General features: G+C 42.5%; 1 protein-coding gene across 2 annotated transcripts in view; it reads right to left on the bottom strand.

The window, feature by feature from the left end:
* Positions 1-19,054, bottom strand: part of LOC123996998 (guanine nucleotide-binding protein subunit beta-4) — a 43,955-nt gene that overhangs the window by 4,948 nt on the left and 19,953 nt on the right. For both annotated transcript variants that reach the window (XM_046300926.1, XM_046300917.1), the window contains exons 2-9: positions 9,765-9,893; positions 9,493-9,531; positions 7,216-7,322; positions 4,786-4,849; positions 3,881-4,043; positions 3,565-3,631; positions 1,459-1,660; positions 33-249 (exon numbers count right to left, since the gene is read on the bottom strand). In XM_046300926.1, the coding sequence (XP_046156882.1) occupies positions 33-249; positions 1,459-1,660; positions 3,565-3,631; positions 3,881-4,043; positions 4,786-4,849; positions 7,216-7,322; positions 9,493-9,531; positions 9,765-9,821 (916 nt within the window). In that variant the 5' untranslated portion in view covers positions 9,822-9,893. The remainder of the gene's footprint in view (positions 1-32; positions 250-1,458; positions 1,661-3,564; positions 3,632-3,880; positions 4,044-4,785; positions 4,850-7,215; positions 7,323-9,492; positions 9,532-9,764; positions 9,894-19,054) is intronic.

Raw genomic sequence — 19,054 nt, 5'->3', positions numbered from 1 at the left:
GTGGCCTGGTGCGGCCCCCTCCACTACCGTACCTGCACGCTCGGCCTTGAGGGTGTCCCACACGTTGCAGTTGAAGTCGTCGTAGCCGGCCAGCAGCAGACGGCCACTCTTGGAGAAGGCCACTGAGGTGATGCCGCAGATTATGTTGTCGTGCGAGTACATCATCAGCTCTTGGTCGGCTCGCAGGTCAAACAGGCGGCAGGTGGCATCGTCCGAGCCCGTGGTAAAGGCGTTGCCGTTGGGGAAGAACTGCACCACAAAGACAGAGAGAATGGGTTAGGTATAGTGAATTAAGTTATAACAAGAGAGAATGGGTTAGGTATAGTGAATTAAGTTATAACAGTGTACTTTATCTTACACATTTTCAACACTCACTGCTTCATCTCATGTGACATGATGTTTTATGTTAGTGTAAGGTGATCGTGATGTTAAAGTAATAATTCTGTAAAAGCTGTTCAACACTGGAACCAACGTCCAGAATGGTTCAAATGTGTCGCAGATACCTGGAATTATACAGATAACCCTAGTGAGGATGTCTGTCCTATAGAGAGGACACATCTAACTGCCTTATCAAATCCTGGAGTTATACTGTCCTATAGATAACCCTTATCAAATCCTGTTATACAGATAACCCTAGAGGAGGATGTCTGTCCTGGAATTAGAGGATGTCTGTCCTATAGAGAGGACACATCTAACTGCCTTATCAAATCCTGGATACAGATAACACATCTAACTGCCTTATCAAATCCTGGAATTATACAGATAACCCTAGTGAGGATGTCTGTCCTATAGAGAGGACACATCTAACTGCCTTATCAAATCCTGGGGTTTTTTCCCCTTGTTTTTTTTTGTGGTGGAAAACGGAGTGCATGAAACATAACACATCAATCAGAACGAAGTGAATTGTTAAAACATTTCTAGGCTGTTTGTGAAGCTTTCATTCAATTGCCCATCCCTGTTGCACACAACAAGCTTCCCTGTCACAAGGGGATTTATGACAAATTTAAAATAAAAGCCTCAACAGTGATACAGTCTAATCTGTTACTGAAATGGCACTTTAAATGGCACTTACTATAGACTTTTTAAAATTTGACCCCTTGAGATGGGAAAACATGTTTTTTTATTAAGTTGAACATGTACTCTTTATGACAGAATGTAAAACGTTAAACTACCCATAATGTAGTCTATTTGTAGACAGACCCATTTAGTTTCCTTATATCTTCAGGTTGTCTTCTTTTTACTTGAATAAGAATCAGATTACATTGTCAGACAAATCTGTATAGTTTTCTGGCGATATTAGCAAAAAAAGTGAATGTGATATACCAAATATAATGTTTGTGGTATCTGGTCTGGAAAGCTTTATGATAACATGTTTGTGTGCTGTATGTTAATTACCATCCTACAATGTAAAAGTTATTCATATCAAAACACTATAAAACTCCTGGGTCTACTACTCACGCAGACAGCGTTAATGTCTGACACGTGGCCAGTGAAGGACTGCCTGCACATGCCGTCCCGGACATCCCACAGCTTGGAGGAGGCGTCACAGGCCCCCGACACAAAGGTCTTGAAGTCGGGACTAAGGGACAGGCTCATCACGTCCCCCGTGTGGCCCGTAAAGCTGGTGGCCATCTGACCCGTCTCGATGTCCCATAAAGCACTGATACAAAGAGGGGGAGAAAGAGAAGAGGTACAGGGAAGATGTTGAGACTCGAAATGATTGGATGATGAATGGGGAGGTGCACTGGTTTCTCCTGTGTGTGTGTGTGTGTGTGTGTGTGTGTGTGTGTGTGTGTGTGTGTGTGTGTGTGTGTGTGTGTGTGTGTGTGTGTGTGTGTGTGTGTGTGTGTGTTACAGTCTGACACACACAGGTGTTAAGGTAAAAATCTAGATGTTAAGGTAAAAAGTGTTGAAGGGTATATCTGAGTGTTGATTCTAGTGGGGTTAACACCAGTGTTATATCTGAGTGTTGATTCTAGTGGGGTTAACACCAGTGTTATATCTGAGTGTTGCTTCTAGTGGGGTTAACACCAGTGTTATATCTGAGTGTTGATTCTAGTGGGGTTAACACCAGTGTTATATCTGAGTGTTGCTTCTAGTGGGGTTAACACCAGTGTTATATCTGAGTGTTGATTCTAGTGGGGTTAACACCAGTGTTATATCTGAGTGTTGATTCTAGTGGGGTTAACGCCAGTGTTATATCTATATCTGAGTGTTGCTTCTAGTGGGGTTAACACCAGTGTTATATCTGAGTGTTGATTCTAGTGGGGTTAACGCCAGTGTTATATCTATATCTGAGTGTTGCTTCTAGTGGGGTTAACACCAGTGTTATATCTGAGTGTTGATTCTAGTGGGGTTAACACCAGTGTTATATCTGAGTGTTGCTTCTAGTGGGGTTAACACCAGTGTTATATCTGAGTGTTGATTCTAGTGGGGTTAACGCCAGTGTTATATCTATATCTGAGTGTTGCTTCTAGTGGGGTTAACGCCAGTGTTATATCTGAGTGTTGATTCTAGTGGGGTTAACACCAGTGTTATATCTGAGTGTTGATTCTAGTGGGGTTAACACCAGTGTTATATCTATATCTGAGTGTTGCTTCTAGTGGGGTTAACACCAGTGCTAATTCTAGTAGGGTTAAAACCAGTGTTATAGTTGAGTGTTAATACTAGTTGGGTTAACACCAGTGTTATATCTGAATGTTGATTCTAGTGGGGTTAACGCCAGTGTTATATCTATATCTGAGTGTTGCTTCTAGTGGGGTTAACACCAGTGCTAATTCTAGTAGGGTTAAAACCAGTGTTATAGTTGAGTGTTAATACTAGTTGGGTTAACACCAATGTTATATCTGAGGTTTGCTTTTAGTGGAGTTAACGCCAGCGGGATTGAAATTGACACCACGTGGAAAATAAATTAAATGTAACTTGAATCAAAACTACACGGTGTTGTGGTTTCTCAACTGAGTTGAATTAATTTCAGTTTATTATTTATTTAATTTAACCTTTATATAACTAGGCAAGTCAGTTAAGAACAAATTCTTATTTACAATGACGGCCTACCCCGGCCAAACCCTAACGACGCGAGACCAATTGTGTGCCGCCCTATGGGACTCACAATCACGTCCGGTTGTTATACAGCCTGGAATCGAACCAGGGTCTGTAGTGACGCCTCTAGCACTTGAGATGCAGTGCCTTAGACCGCTGCGCCACTCGGGAGCCCACTTTGTTCTCTGCGGGAAAAGACCTGGAAGAGGCCTCATAATCATTCTTCCCAGAATGCTTTGTTGCAGGTATATAATATCTATGTTTCTGCACGCACATTGATTGATTAATTGATCTCATACTATACAAAGATAAATAACTAAAATAATTCTAAACTAATCCACCCGTTACTGAAATGGTTGTTCCAGTTTAGATGGTTTAGGTCAGGGATTGGCATTTGTTGGTCTGCGAAATGTGTAGAATTGCAGGAAATGAACTCTAAAACCTTCTAGAATAGTACTTGAGTACCCCTGATCTAGAGAGTCAAGTTGTGTTCTTTCTCCCACACTACATCAATAAACTCACCAGGTTGTGTCCCCGGAACTAGTGACAATCTGGTTGTCATCCAGGAAACGACAGCAAGACAAATAGCCTGAAAAATAGAGGTTGAAAATAACAATTTTGGGCTAAATACGCAGTATTAACATCAATAACATATTATGTCATTACCGCTACATTTCATAGCGGTTCTCAGAGCATCCTTTTTCAAATTAAATATTCTTAGTATAAGATAAACTGGGCTTGAACCAATCAAAGACGTTGATGAGTTGAAATTGTTCCATTTCCTCTCTAAAATGGCAGTATTCCGCCTCTTTAAAAAAAAGCCTTCTCCGGTGTGTACCTGTGTGTCCGGGTAGCTCACGGGTGACGCGCACGTTTCCCTCGCGGGTCTTCAGGCTGTAGATAGAACAGATGTTGTCCAGGCCTCCGCACGCCACGTAGTTCCCAGAGGGCGCGTAGGCACAGGTCATCACCCAGGAGGAGCGCAGCGGGATGGCATGCATCTACGGAACACACACACACACTATTGTTTAACGCTTGTTAGCACCAGGGCTGACAGAAAATACAACAGAAAGTACAACAGACAACAGAAAGTACAACAGAAAGTACAACAGAAAGTACAACAGAAAATTCTGTCCATTCAGAAAGGACCAAATCCTAACTTGAGCTCTGCACACATAACCTGTATTGTGGCATCCAAAGTCCAAGTTCTAGTTATGCGTTCAGATCTTATGTTAGGATCCATCCTGAAGTGAATTGACATTCAAATTCGGGAATAGAAATATCCTAGAAAATATAGAAAATAAGGAGGCAATTCTTTCAAACAAATTCACTTTTTTATTTAAACTGTATTTAAGTCAGGGTGAATTTACTTCCTGATATGACCTAATTGGAAATTGAGTTGAACCCAACCATGCTTAACTTAATCACTCAGGAGTAGAATGTAAAGACACTATGCAGAAAAGAACCAAGGACAACGAGGATAGCAATGTTTCCTACAGCGTGAGGTATTTTACTGGTGTCCGTTTGTCTTTGATGTTATTTGAGAGAGGGAATTTACGCAGGTGCAGTTTAACGTCTCACAATTTGAGAGGTCACACAGGTGCAGTATAACCATTCACTATTTGAGAGAGGACACGCAGGTGCAGTATAACGTCTCACTATTTGAGAGAGGTTACTCAGGTGCAGTATAACACCTCACTATTTGAGAGAGGTCACACAGGTGCAGTATAATGTAAGTCTTACCTTGTTAGTTGTGTAACTGTCCCAAATGATTAATTTGCCATCTTGGGAGGCGCTTACAAGTAACCTAGACGACAGAGAGTATGGTTTCATTATATTGAAGGGTTTGACCTGTCATCACATCACACTGGCATACAACAAAAAAAAGCAATGGAGCTAGTTAGAGGACACCTAATGCATGCATAACTAATGTAGCCAGAAAACATTCTGCTTCCAAAGCAGTTTAAATACGGTGTGACCTTGGAGACCTCTACTTCCCTCTTCTCCCCCCCACTCTGGTGGGACACCCCACATGCCAGGATCGCTGTACGAGCCTTCCAGGATAGCGACCACTTTGGATGAGCCATTTCATGTAATATTAATTGCCCCAGTTATCTAAAAAGGTGCTACAGTCGAGAGGGGAGACAGGAAGAGAAAGAGAGTGAGAGTGACGGGGAAGATGGAGAGACGGGGGAAGGAAACCAATAGAGCAACAGAGGGAGGAAGAATAGAGAGGTAATGATAGAGAAATTTAGGGACAGAAAGAGAGGGAGATCGCCTACTACCCCCCCCATTTCCCTGCCACCCACTGTCTGTGTTTCCATCTCTTCAGTGATAGGAAGTGGGTTGTCCTGTCGTCGTCCCCCCCCAAATCTGTAGCGAGCCAAGCGCTCAATAAAGGGAGAGCTGTGCTGCTAAAATGTCAACTACTGTATATAAAATAAACACAGGCTGTTTGTCCTCCAGGTGGTTCACTCAGAGTGCAGACGCACAAATCGGATGTATTTGGGAGCTGTACTCCAATGGCTCACATTTCAAATCAGAGTATCAATTTGAAATCAGTCGATGCGACTGTACTAGTCCGCATGGCAACAGTAGAGTGATTGGTTAAAAATGTGCCTCTGCTCCATGTGGCGTAGTATTGAACTAGTAGCACATAGCTAGTTATGGATTCAATCCAGTTGTAACAGTGAAAGGAACTTTTGACTTTCTGTCCGAAACCCACAGGACACAAGCAGCCAGTGCTTAAGAATATGGAGTTTTAGTAGTGGTGATAGTAGTGGTGGTAGTAGTAGTAGTGGTGTAGTATAGCAGCCGTAGTGGTAGTAGTATATTAGTAGTATAGTAGCAGTAGTGGTACAAACTAGTAGTAGTACTAATAATAATACATTTAATTTCTAGTGCTTTTCATTAGAGTTACCTCATAGGACTTAGGCAAAAATAAAAAGGACAAAAACATTTAGAAACAAGGGAGGTAAAATATCAGTATCAATATAAGTATAGTAGTAGAAGTATTGTAGTAGTATAAATAGTGTAGAAGTAGTATAAGTATTATATAAATAGAAGTATTGTAGTAGTAGAATGATTATGTAAATAGAAGTATAATAATAGTAGTAGTAGTATAGTAGAATATTATTAGTGTAGTAGTAGTAGACGTATAGTAGTAGTAGAAGTATAGTAGTAGTATAAGTATAGTAGTATTATATAAGTAGTAGTAAAAGCTTAGTAGTATTGTAGAAGTATTATGTCAATATAAGTATAGTAGCTGAATATAAGTAGTAGTATAGCAGTAGTAGAACTATAGTAGTAGTACAAGTATAGTAGTAGTATAGTAATAGTAAAGTATAAGTAGTGTAGTAGTAGTAGTAGTACTATGGTATCGGTAGTAGTAGAAGTATAGTAGTAGAAGTACTGTAGTAGTAGTAGTATAATTATTGTAGTAGTAGACGTATTGTTGTTGTAGTAGTAGAAGTATTGTAGTACTAGTAATAGTAGTAGTACTATAAATATGGTAGTAGTAGTAGTAGTAGAAGAGTAGTAGTACTATAAATATGGTAGTAGTAGAAGAGTAGTAGTAGAAATATTGTAGTAGTAGAAGTATTGTAGTAGTAGTATTAGTAGTAGTAGTAGTAGTAGCAGTAGTATAATTATTGTAGTAGTAGACATATTGTTGTTGTAGTAGTAGAAGTATTGTAGTGGTAGTAATAGTACTATAAATATGGTAGTATTAGTAGTAGTAGTAGAAGAGTAGTAGTAGAAATACTGTAGTAGTAGAAGTATTGTAGTAGTAGAAGTAGTAGTATAATTATTGTAGTAGTAGACGTATTGTTGTTGTAGTAGTAGAAGTATTGTAGTGGTAGTAATAGTAGTAGTACTATCAATATGGTAGTAGTAGTAGTAGTAGTAGAAGAGTAGTAGTAGAAATATTGTAGTAGTAGAAGTACTGTAGTAGTAGTAGTAGTAGTAGTAGTAGTATAATTATTGTAGTAGTAGACGTATTGTTGTTGTAGTAGTAGAAGTATTGTAGTGGTAGTAATAGTAGTAGTACTATAAATATGGTAGTAGTAGTAGAAGAGTAGTAGTAGAAATATTGCAGTAGTAGAAGTATTGTAGTAGTTATTGTAGTAGTTGAAGTATAGTAGTACTATAGTATCAGAAGTAGCATTGCCAGACCTGGAGTCGGTGCCCCAGTGCATTGCATAGATCTTGGCGAGGTGGCCCCTGAGAGTACGCCGCGTCCTCATCTGTATCCGGCCCACTGAGTCCAGACCAGCTGTGATCTGCCAAGACACCAGGCCCAAAGGAAACATCATCAGCATAATACACCACAGCCTTTCATAAACTTCAGGCTAGTCTGGAGTTCAATCCAAATATGTCAATGTTATTTCATAGCCTAATAGCTACGCCATTTGCTTCACAGCTATGTTTGTTTCATAACTATTTGAGTCTTAGCTTAGTGGTTAATATTCAATCAAAACGGATACAGGGTCTACATGGTAAAACTAGAAACACCCTGGGATTTCAGATGGTCAAAAGAGGCTCAAATTCAAAAGTAACAATGTACTTCCTTATCCTGAAAGCCTGCTTACTGGTTGCGATTGGAAGGATACCAACAGGTCATGTATATGTAGATGGTGGTAAATGTTTGGCTTTAACAAGCACACAAGATAGCTTGATCCAAGTTGTAACATGCACTTATTTCTATGTACAGTTGAAGTCGGATGTTTACATACATCTTAACCAAATACATTTAAACTCAGTTTTTCACAATTTCTGACATTTAATCCTAGTAACAATTCCCTGTCTTAGGTCAGTTAGGATCAACACTTAATTTTAAGAACGTGAAATATCAGAATAATAGTAGAGAGAAAGATTTATTTCAGCTTTTATTTCTTTCATCACATTCCCAGTGGGTCAGATGTTTACATACACTCAATTAGTATTTGGTAGCATTGCCTTTAAATTGTTTAACTTGGGTCAAATGTTTTGGGTAGCGATCCACAAGCTTCCCACAATAATTTGGGTGAATTTTGGCCCATTCCCCATGACAGAGCTGGTGTAACCGAGTCAGATTTGTAGGCCTCTTTGCCCGCACACACTTTTTCAGTTCTGCCGACAAATGTTCTATAGGAATGAGGTCAGGGCTTTGTGATGGCCACTCCAATACCATGACTTTGTTGTCCTTAAGCCATTTTGCCACAACTTTGGAAGTATGGTTGGGGTCATGTCCATTTGGAAGACCCATTTGCGACCAAGCTTTAAATTCCTGACTGATGTCTTGAGATGTTGCTTCAATATATCCACTTAATTTTCCTACCTCATGATGCCATCTATTTTGTGAAGTGCACCAGTCCCTTCTCCATCAAAGCACCCCCACAACATGATGCTGCCACCCCCGTGCTTCACGGTTGGGATGGTGTTCTTCGGCTTGCAAGCATCACCCTTTTTCCTCCAAACATAATGATGGTCATTATGGCCAAACAGTTCTAGTTTTGTTTCATCAGACCAGAGGACATTTCTCCAAAAAGTAAAAGCTTTGTCCCCATGTGCAGTTGCAAACCGTAGTCTGGCTTTTTAATGGCGGTTTTGGAGCAGTGGCTTCTTCCTTGCTGAGCGGCCTTTCGGGTTATGTCGATATAGGACTCGTTTTACTGTGGATATAGATACTTGTGTACCTATTTCCTCCAGCATCTTCACAAGGTCCTTTGTAGTTCTGGGATTGATTTGCACTTTTCGCACTAAAGTGCGTTCATCTCTAGGAGACAGAACGCATCTCCTTCCTGAGCGTTATGACGGCTGCGTGGTCCCATGGTGTTTATACTTCCGTACTATTGTTTGTACAGATGAACGTGGTACCTTCAGGTGTTTGGAATATGCTCCCAAGGATGAACCAGACTTGAGGAGTTCTACAATTGTTTTTCTGAGGTCTTGGCTGATTTCTTTTGATTTTCCCATGATGTCAAGCAAAGAGGCACTGAGTTTGAAAGTAGGCCTTGAAATACATCCACAGGTACACCTCCAATTGACTCAAATGATGTCAATTAGCTTCTAAAGCCATGACATAATTTTCTGGAATTTTCCAAGCTGTTTAAAGGCACAGTCAAGTGTGTGTGTGTATGTGAACTTCTGGCCCACTGGAATTGTGATACAGTGAATTATGTAGAATGTATGCACACATGACTGTAAGTCGCTTTGGATAAAAGCGTCTGCTAAATGGCATATATTATTATTATTATTATATTATTATAAGTGAAATAATCTGTCTGTAACAAATTGTTGGAAAAATTACTTGTGTCATGCACAAAGTAAATGCCCGAACCGACTTGCCAAAACTGTAGTTTGTTAGCAAGAAATTTGTGGAGTGGTTGAAAGAAACAAGTTTTAAATGACTCCAACCTTAGTGTATGTAAACTTCCGACTTAAACTGTAAGTAAATGTGTAATCCTTTACCTGTGAAAGAGTGGAGTCACTACAGGCTTTCCTAGCATCCTGTAAAAAAAAAAAAAAAAAAAAAGAGTTCAGAGTTTTGAGAGACTGAAAGGTTCTAACATATAAGGTGCTAAGGAAACAGTATATCAGACAGCAGTTCCAGTATCAGTATAATATGATTTGAATGGCTGATAGATAGATGCCAAGGAATGGCATCGAATGCTTATCTGAAACATTTTTCTGCAAATATCTTTACGGTTTAGATAAGACACACACAGACACACACCCCATACCCGGATTTGATTGCGTAGTTGCTCTGCTTCCTGCCGTAACTGTTCCAGCTCACTCATTGTCCCTCTGTGATGTGTTCAGGAATCCCGGAGTTTGTAAACAAAAACAAACACAAACAGACGAGTTGATACCTGCAAAACACAGACAGACAAACTTTCAGAGGAGCACTTCCCTAGGCTGGAATAAACATGGACATCCTGTGGATGGGGCTGCTTTGGCCTGAGTGGAGGGGCAATAGCCTGTACCCAGACACAGGCGGCCTGTACCCAGACACAGGCGGCCTGTACCCAGACACAGGCGGCCTGTACCCAGACACAGGCGGCCTGTACCCAGACACAGGCAGCCTGTACCCAGACACAGGCAGCCTGTACCCAGACGGCCTGTACCCAGACACAGGCACTACTAGGGGAGGCCCGGGTCTTCAATCCCCTCCAGTCTGGTTCAAAAGGTCATAGACTCTAACCTTTTCCACTCAATCAGGCCTGGTGTTTTGCACTGTGCTGCTTTAGCTCCATGCCCGGCCATTGATTGTTTGAATATGATTTGATGTGCAAATGAAGGGTGTTACTGTACTATAACACTAGGCTGTGCGTGCGTGCGTGCGTGTGTGTGACCACTTCCTTTACCTAGGGGAGCCTGAATGTGGGTCACAGAGCACTCTTCAGAAATGTTTGGAGCGCCAGGCCCCTTTCATTTTTGCAGCATTCTATCCAGAATCAAATCAATCAAATGTATTTATAAAGCCCTTTTTTTACATCAGCCGATGTCACAAAGTGCTATACAGAAACGCAGCCTAAAACCCCTAAACAGCAAGCAATGCAGATGTGGTGCGAAGCAACCCTGAATTAGTGTTTAAGTTCCATTTAGATGATTTAGCAATTAGTCTGCTAGGGAATTGATTTGTTCCACATTGGAAAATAACATTTGTGAGATAATGTGTAAAGCTGTCATCAAGGCAAAGGGTGGCTACTTTGAAAAATATCAAATAAAATAGATTTTGATTTGTTTAACACTTTTTTGGTAACTACATGATTTCATGTGTTATTTCCTAGTGTTGATGTCTTCACTATTATTCTACAATGTAGAATATATATATATACACACACATATACACAAACACTGCTCAAAAAAATAAAGGGAACACTTAAACAACACAATGTAACTCCAAGTCAATCACACTTCTGTGAAATCAAACTGTCCACTTAGGAAGCAACACTGATTGACAATACATTTCACATGCTATTGTGCAAATGGAATAGACAACAGGTGGAAATTATAGGCAATTAGCAAGACATCCCCAATAAAGGAGTGGTTCTGCAGGTGGTGACCACAGACCACTTCTCAGTTCCTATGCTTCCTGGCTGATGTTTTGGTCACTTTTGAATGCTGGCGGTGCTTTCACTCTAGTGGAAGCATGAGACGGAGTCTACAACCCACACAAGTGGCTCAGGTAGTGCAGCTCATCCAGGAGGGCACATAATGCGAGCTGTGGCAAGAAGGTTTGCTGTGTCTGTCAGCGTAGTGTCCAGAGCATGGAGGAGCTACCAGGAGACCGGCCAGTATATCAGGAGACGTAGAGGAGGCCGTAGGAGGGCAACAACCCAGCAGCAGGACCGATACCTCCGCCTTTGTGCAAGGAGGAGCAGGAGGAGCACTGCCAGAGCCCTGCAAAATGACCTCCAGCAGGCCACAAATGTGCATGTGTCTGCTCAAACAGTCAGAAACAGACTCCATGAGGGTGGTATGAGGGCCCGACGTCCACAGGTGGGGGTTGTGCTTACAGCCCAACACCGTGCAGGACATTTGGCATTTGCCAGAAAACACCAAGATTGGCAAATTCGCAACTGGCGCCCTGTGCTCTTCACAGATGAAAGCAGGTTCACACTGAGCACATGTGACAGACGTGACAGAGTCTGGAGACGCCGTGGACGCCGTGGAAACTTTCTGCTGCCTGCAACATCCTCCAGCATGACCGGTTTGGCGGTGGGTCAGTCATGGTGTGGGGTAGCATTTCTTTGGGGGGGCCGCACAGCCCTCCATGTGCTCGCCAGAGGTAGCCTGACTGCCATTATGTACCGAGATGAGATCCTCAGACCCCTTGTGAGACCATATGCTGGTGCGGTTGGCCCTGGGTTCCTCCTAATGCTAGACCTCATGTGGCTGGAGTGTGTCAGCAGTTCCTGCAAGAGGAAGGCATTGATGCTATGGACTGGCCCGTCCGTTCCCCAGACCTGAATCCAATTGAGCACATCTGGGACATCATGTCTCGCTCCATCCACCAATGCCACGTTGCACCACAGACTGTCCAGGAGTTGGCGGATGCTTTAGTCCAGGTCTGGGAGGAGATCCCTCAGGAGACCATCCGCCACCTCATCAGGAGCATGCCCAGGCGTTGTAGGGAGGTCATACAGGCACGTGGAGGACACACACACTACTGAGCCTCATTTTGACTTGTTTTAAGGACATTACATCAAAGTTGGATCAGCCTGTAGTGTGGTTTTCCACTTTAATTTTGAGTGTGACTCCAAATCCAGACCTCCATGGGTCGATAAATTTGATTTCCATTGATAATTTTTGTGTGATTTTGTTGTCGGCACATTCAACTATGTAAAGAAAAAAGTATTTATATATATGTATAGTATTTAATGAGAATATTTCATTCATTCAGATCTAGGATGTGTTATTTTAGTGTTTCCTTTATTTTTTGAGCAGTGTACACACACACACACACACACACGTCAAGGCTCTGCAGGGGTCTTGCTTCAGCACGTGTCCGGACTGGTGTTTGAGAGAGATATATATATATATATTTTAATACACACATACTGTATATTCACTTTAATGCCACTGTACATACAACCTACTTATTCCAAAACTATTCTACTCAAGGCTCTATTGAAGACTGTTTGCCATTCTATTTCCACTGCAGAATACATTTAAAAAATATGTCTGCATCATATAGGAAGCACACTGACAAAGGTAAGACAGCGGAGAAAGCAACACTTCTGTCTGGGAATGCTGTTTCCGTCATGACACACGCTGAAGCCCCCTGCAGAGCCTTTGACGTCAGCTTACCAGTGACTTACTGCTGCCTTACACTATAAAGTAGCTTACATGTCTCACTGGCCAACATATGAGCTCATTCCATTTGAACCGTTAAGCATAACATTATGCACATATGCTTAATTAAACATATTTGCGCCTGTGAAATGCAAAATAATTAATTCAATCCTCAAAAATGGAACACTACATTTCTAGACTTCAAAAGTATGCCCTAAAAAAAAGGTTCAATCTGGAATGTTTACTCTACTTTTGTAATCTACTCAAATGACACATTTCTCGAACAAGGCGTTAACCCTCAACAACTGCTTCTCGGGGGCCGATGGCGATTAAGGCAGTTCCCCCGTACCCCTCTGATCCAGGGTTATATGTGGAAGACATTTTGGTTGAATGCATTGTTGTGCAACTGATTAGGTATCCCCTTTGCCTTTCCCATTTATGAGGCTCTCTCTGATTCTAATAACCCATATTCAGTGGTGGTGGTGGACTGGGAGTAGGGCTGGGCGGTATACAGTCTTTTACTATATACCGGTATTGATGCACGGACCGGTTTGGGTTTTTACCTTCTATAAAAAGGTATTTGAATGTTTGGTTTGTTAAATGTGATACGCCGTGTGTAGTTGTCTCTCTCCTCTAGCTCTCTAGATGCCGCTTTCCACACAGACCTAGCCCTGCCTACAGACCTAGCCCTGCCCACAGACCTACATTTACATTTACATTTAAGTCATTTAGCAGACGCTCTTATCCAGAGCGACTTACAAGTTATAGTACTGAGAACTCGTTGTACACAGTAATAATACTGACCTAGCCCTGCCCCCAGACCTAGCCCTGCCCCCAGACCTAGCCCTGCCCACAGACCTAGCCCTGCCCCAGACCTAGCCCTGCCCACAGACCTAGCCCTGCCCCGTCACACAACGAGCGCATTTGTTGTCGCTCGACTACAAGACACTTGGGTTCAGTCTGCAGCATCTGCAACAATGTTGATGACTAGGATGCGGTTTCCACTTTGCTTCTTAATATAAATCCACAAGCATTCTATAATTACACTTAGTTCGTGTTTCTTACATCTGTAAACAGCTAGTTTGTCTTTTCTTAGCAAGTTGTGGCTAAATCGTGTTAGGTGCTAATGCTAATCGCTAGGTAGCTAGCTAATAAATGTACTGCGTCAGAGCAAACAGCCTGATACCAGTGATGGGGTAGGCCTAAATCAGTAAGTTGTTTGTGCAACAGTGTATTCTAAATCAAAGAGGAATAGGTGAAGCATGAATATGTTAGCTACATGAAGTACCTAAGAGAAAATATTTAATGTAGCCAAAGATGATAGGGTCCCCCTAAGAAACACTGACCAACACCTTGGTTCCTACCCTGTCACAATAACTCCTCCCTGGCATTTTTCATTAGTTGTCATTTCAAATATTGTACTCAGTGCCCACTATTATCTTCGAACTATAGAATTAGAATAATTGTAATGAGTGCGCTGAGAGTCGGGAAGCAAGTTCAGGGAGTGAGTGTTTAATCAATAAACAAAACAAACCATAAAACAAAAAACACAAACAACGCACAGACAGGAAACAGAAACAATGATGCCTGGGGAAGGAACCAAAACGGGGTGACATATATAGGGAAGGTAAGTGATGGAGTCCAGGTGAGTCTGACGACACGCAGGTGCCCGTAACGATAGCTACGCGCACCTGTTTTCTACATAATAAGCAGCCTGGGGACCTAGAAGCCAGAGAGCAAGCACAAGTGACAAAAATCATTATTTTTTACATGATTCCAACAGTTCACCCAAGTGTTTTGATCAAAATCAGAAGTCAAATCACAAATGCAACATTTGGTTAAAAATAAGGCCTAGGTTTTTTGCCCATATCTTACAGCCCTACATGGCAGTAAGGAAATTACCTCAAATGAATGCAGGAAATAAAGAAATTGATGAAAATGTATACAATTATTTTTGGTTGAAGCTTATTTGAACAGTAGAAAACAATCCGAATGGAGCAAGACCCGTTGAAATCACTTAGAATGTACAGTCGTGGCCAAAATTATTGGCACCCTTGCACTTTTTTTCGAGTAACTCAATTTTTCCTAAAAATAAGTTGAAATTGAACAAAGTATTTGGTCTCCACAATTCTTTATTTCACTGTTAATATTACAGAACCGTTGTTTATGATCCAGAACTTAATAAACATTTAAATCATAAAATAAACAGACAATGGCACTGACAAAATTATTGACACCCTAAACTTAACATAGAGGCATAAGCCTTTGGTAAAAAAAACTGCAATCAAGTGCTTCCTATTAGAGCTCGACTGATTTTTCAACACCGAACCCGATTATTGGAGGACCAAAAAGCCGATACCGATTAATATATATTTATTTATTTATTTATAAAATCGGCCAAATCGGTGTCCAAAAATACCGATTTCCGATTGTTATGAAAACTTTAAAATCGACCCTAATTAAACAGCCATTCCGATTAATCGGTCGACCTCTACTTCCTATAACCATCGATGAGCTTCCTGCACCTCTGTACTGGCAGTTTGGACCACTCCTCTTGGTCAAACTGCTCCAGTTCTCCCAGATTAGAAGGGTGCCTTCTCCTAACTGCTATTTTCAGATCTCTCCACTAGTTTTCAATAGGATTTACATCTGGACTCATTGCTGGCCACTTCAGAACAGTCCAGAGTTTTGTCTTGAACCCTTCCTGGGCTCTTTTTGAAGTGTGTTTGTGGTCATTGTCCTGCTGGAAGACCCATGACCGTCGATGGAGACCCAGCTTTCTGACACTGGGTCTGACACTGCGCTCCAAAATACCTTGGTATTCTTCTGATTTCCTGATGCCATGCACAAGTTCAAGGCCCCCAGTGCCAGAAGCAGCAAAGCAACCCCAAAACATCACTGAACCTTCTCCATGTTAGACTGTAGGGAAGGTGTTCTTTTCTTTGAAAACTTCATTTTGTTTCCTGTAAACACAGAGATGGTGTGCTTTACCAAAACGCTCTAATTTGGTCTCATTCTGCCCACAGGACATTCTCCCAGAAGGATTTTTGGCATGTTCAGTTGTGTTTTGACAAATTGCAGTCGGGCTTTCTTATGTCTTTCTCTCAGTAGTGGGGTCCTCCTGGCTCTCCTACCATATAACCCCCTTTCATTGAGTTGGCGGCGGATGGTGGGAGTAGACAATGTCGTAACTTGTGTCTGAAGGTCAGCTTGAATCTGTGTGGCAGTTGACCGAGGTGCTTTCTCCACCATTCAAACAATCCTTTGCTGCAATCTTCCATCAAGTTCTCTTGCAGCCACATCCAGTGAGGTTGGATACAGTGGCACGGGCCTTAAACGTCTTGATAACATCACGTACGGTGGAAACAGGAACATCAAGGTCTCTGGAGATGGACTTGTAGCCTTGAGATTGTCCATGTTTGGCTACAATCTTGTGTCTGACCTCCTCAGATCATTTTCTGTTTTTCTTTATTTTGTCCATGCTCATTGCAGTACACAGTGACACAAAACAGGAAAATTTGTCTATTTCTCTACTCAAACTGGTTGAATATGTGATTTTTAAATTGCAGGCACCTTCAACTCCCCATAGGTGGGTTCAATTCCAAAGTGAATGAGAATCACCTGCTTGAAATCTCATTATTTCTAAAACTACTTCCAGAAGGTGCCAATAATATTGTCCGGGCCATTTTAGGATTTCTTTTTGTAAATTATTCAGATTGTTTTGTTTTGTTCAACTGCACACTAAAGACATACATATGTGGATACCAAAATATGTTTTAATTTCAACAATTTTCTAGACAAAATGATGCATTATTTGAAAAAAGTACAAGGGTGTAAATATTTTTGTCCACGACTGCATGCGTTGCACCCTAGGGTCATGCACTACTCATGAAGCAAATCATTTACTTTCATCATTCAAAAACATAAAAATACCGTCAAATACTGTAAACATTTCAAATAATGAGGCCTCACAAGTGGCGCAGGGCTCTAAGGCACTGCATCGCAGTGCTAGGGGCGTCACTACAGATCTGGGTTTGATCCCGGTGCGGCTGGCTTCCGGGTTAAGCGAGCAGTGTGTCAAGAATCAGGCAGCTTGGCGGGGTTGTGTTTCGGAGAACGCATGGCTCTTGACCTTGTGGTCCTTCTGTAGCTCAGTTGGTAGAGCATGGCGCTTGTAACGCCAGGGTAGTGGGTTCGATCCCCAGGACCACCCATACGTAGAATGTATGCACACATGACTGTAAGTCGCTTTGGATAAAAGCGTCTACTAAATGGCATATATTATTATTATTATTACCTCTCCCGAGTCTGTACGGGAGTTGCAGCGATGGGACAAGACTAACTACCAATTGGATATCATGAAAAAAAATGGGTAAAAGTACCATTTTTAAATGTTTACCTAGCAAGATGGATGTCCACATATTCAAGGTCGGAACCATCCAGGGTGGTGATGCTAGTCGGGCATGCGGGTGCAGGCAGCGATCGGTTGAAAAGCATGCATTTGGTTTTACTCGCGTTTAAGAGCAGTTGGAGGCCACGGAAGGAGTGCTGTATGGCATTGAAGCTTGTTTGGAGGTTAGATAGCACAGTGTCCAATGACGGGCCGAAAGTATATAGAATGGTGTCGTCTGCGTAGAGGTGGATCAGGGAATCACCCGCAGCAAGAGCAACATCATTGATATATACAGAGAAAAGAGTCGGCCCGAGAATTGAACCCTGTGGCACCCCCATAGAGACTGCCAGAGGACCGGACAGCATGCCCTCCGATTTGACACACTGAACTCTGTCTGCAAAGTAATTGGTGAACCAGGCAAGGCAGTCATCCGAAAAACCGAGGCTACTGAGTCTGCCGATAAGAATATGGTGATTGACAGAGTCGAAAGCCTTGGCGAGGTCGATGAAGACGGCTGCACAGTACTGTCTTTTATCGATGGCGGTTATGATATCGTTTAGTACCTTGAGTGTGGCTGAGGTGCACCCGTGACCGGCTCGGAAACCAGATTGCACAGCGGAGAAGGTACGGTGGGATTCGAGATGGTCAGTGACCTGTTTGTTGACTTGGCTTTCGAAGACCTTAGATAGGCAGGGCAGGATGGATATAGGTCTATAACAGTTTGGGTCCAGGGTGTCTCCCCCTTTGAAGAGGGGGATGACTGCGGCAGCTTTCCAATCCTTGGGGATCTCAGACGATATGAAAGAGAGGTTGAACAGGCTGGTAAATAGGGGTTGCGACAATGGCGGCAGATAGTTTCAGAAATAGAGGGTCCAGATTGTCCAGCCCAGCTGATTTGTACGGGTCCAGGTTTTGCAGCTCTTTCAGAACATCTGTTATCTGGATTTGGGTAAAGGAGAACCTGGAGAGGCTTGGGCGAGGAGCTGCAGGGGGGAGCTGTTGGCCGAGGTTGGAGTAGCCAGGCGGAAGGCATGGCCAGCCGTTGAGAAGTGCTTATTGAAGTTTTCGATAATCATGGATTTATCGGTGGAGACCGTGTTGCCTAGCCTCAGTGCAGTGGGCAGCTGGGAGGAGGTGCTCTTGTTCTCCATGGACTTCAGTGTCCCAGAACTTTTTGGAGTTGGAGCTACAGGATGCAAACTTCTGCCTGAAGAAGCTGGCCTTAGCTTTCCTGACTGACTGCGTGTATTGGTTCCTGACTTCCCTGAACAGTTGCATATCACGGGGGCTATTCGATGCTATTGCAGTCCGCCACAGGATGTTTTTGTGCTGGTCGAGGGCAGTCAGGTCTGGAGTGAACCAAGGGCTGTATCTGTTCTTGGTTCTGCATTTGTTGAACGGATCATGCTTATCTAAAATGGTGAGGAAGTTACTTTTAAAGAATGACCAGGCATCCTCAACTGACGGGATGAGGTCAATGTCCTTCCAGGATACCCGGGCCAGGTCGATTAGAAAGGCCTGCTCACAGAAGTGTTTTAGGGAGCATTTGACAGTGATGAGGGGCGGTCGTTTGACTGCGGCTCCGTGGCGGATACAGGCAATGAGGCAGTGATCGCTGAGATCCTGGTTGAAGAGAGCAGAGGTGTATTTGGAGGGCCAGTTGGTCAGGATGACGTCTATGAGGGTGCCCTTGCTTACAGAGTTAGGGTTGTACCTGGTGGGTTCCTTGATGATTTGAGTGAGATTGAGGGCATCTAGCTTAGATTGTAGGACTGCCGGGTGTTAAGCATATCCCAGTTTAGGTCACCTAACAGAACAAACTCTGAAGCTAGATGGAGG

This window comes from Oncorhynchus gorbuscha, linkage group LG02 (assembly GCF_021184085.1).
Source record: "Oncorhynchus gorbuscha isolate QuinsamMale2020 ecotype Even-year linkage group LG02, OgorEven_v1.0, whole genome shotgun sequence".
In the NCBI taxonomy this organism is placed as follows: Eukaryota; Metazoa; Chordata; class Actinopteri; order Salmoniformes; family Salmonidae; genus Oncorhynchus; species Oncorhynchus gorbuscha.
The sequence above is the reverse complement of the archived record's forward strand: the minus strand, read 5'-3'. Positions and strand labels throughout refer to the sequence as shown.